This window comes from Priapulus caudatus, unplaced genomic scaffold (genome assembly GCF_000485595.1).
Source record: "Priapulus caudatus unplaced genomic scaffold, Priapulus_caudatus-5.0.1 Scaffold3314, whole genome shotgun sequence".
NCBI lineage: Eukaryota > Metazoa > Priapulida > Priapulimorpha > Priapulimorphida > Priapulidae > Priapulus > Priapulus caudatus.
In genome coordinates, this window is record NW_014580375.1 from 10,183 (window position 1) to 11,517 (window position 1,335).

Here is a 1,335-nt window from a genome sequence, read left to right on the forward strand (position 1 = left end):
AGGAGGAGGGGAGGAGGGAAGAGGAGGAGGAGGAGGTTGAGGAGGAAGAGGAGGGAGGAGGAGGAGGAGGAGGAGGAGGAGGAGGAGGAAAAGGAAGAGGAAGGAAGTCCTCCCAACGTGGCGCGGACGGTGCCGCCCGACCATGAGCGCGTTCCCAGCATCATCAGCATCGTCGGCCTCCTCCCCCCTACTCCTCCTCCACCTCCTCCTCCTCCTCCTCTTCCTCCTCCTTCTCCTCCATTCTCCTCCTCCTCCCCCTCTGCTCCCCTCTTCCTCCTTCTCCCTTCTCCTCCTCCTTGGAGGAGATAAGGAGGAGGAGAGGAAATGAGAGAGAAGGAGGGAGAGGGGAGGAGAAGGGAAGGGGAGGGGTAGGGCGAAGGAGAGAGAAGGAAGGAGAGAGGAGGAGAGAGGGGATAGGGACGGACGGGAAGGGAGGGAGGCGAGAAACATCGTAAGTAGTTACAGCATATCACATCATGTTATAACGCATCATATCACGTTACAGCATATCACATCATGTTATAACGCATCATATCACGTTACAGCATATCACATCATGTTATAACGCATCATATCACGTTACAGCATATCACATCATGTTATAACGCATCATATCACGTTACAGCATATCACATCATGTTATAACGCATCATATCACGTTACAGCATATCACATCATGTTATAACGCATCATATCACGTTACAGCATATCACATCATGTTATAACGCATCATATCACGTTACAGCATATCACATCATGTTATAACGCATCATATCACGTTACAGCCCATCGCGTCACATTATAGGACACCATATCACGTTACAGCATGTCACGTCACGTTATATCACGTTACACCATGCTATCACGGTATGTCGCAATGTCACACGCGTTCGAATTGCTCTCACCAGCAGAACGGCGAAGTTGGTCAAGTGTTCGCAGTAGCAGACGAACTTTCCATCACGCACGTCACCGCCCCAGCAGCCCGATTCCGACCAATCACCGACGCCGTCGCGGGCCACGTGATCCCAGAACACGCACGTCGGTTTCCCGTCATTCTCGCCTGGTAGCTGAATATATAATGGGCGCAGCAGGTGTAAAACCTTTATGCTAAGATATTAACCTTTTCTTCTATAATCCACAAGTGTTGATCTGTTAAATTCATCCATTTTAGGCTCGTTCTTTCTTCTTCATATTCGGGAGAGTCGCTTAGACTATGACTGATATTTGTTATGCGGTCATGACTCTGGATTCTCAAGCTATTGAGAATTTTCTTTCCGGATTTTGCTCGGGTTCCTGGCCGAAAATCGGACAAAAAATCGGACGAGTCTATGTTCA

The 1,335-nt window shown here is 49.1% G+C and overlaps 1 protein-coding gene across 1 annotated transcript in view; it reads right to left on the bottom strand.

The window, feature by feature from the left end:
• The window catches only part of LOC106819386 (adhesion G-protein coupled receptor G2-like), a 5,360-nt gene that overhangs the window by 2,002 nt on the left and 2,023 nt on the right, over positions 1-1,335 (bottom strand). The window contains exon 3 of the mRNA XM_014824028.1: positions 906-1,111. Within this exon, the coding sequence (XP_014679514.1) occupies positions 906-1,111 (206 nt within the window). The remainder of the gene's footprint in view (positions 1-905; positions 1,112-1,335) is intronic.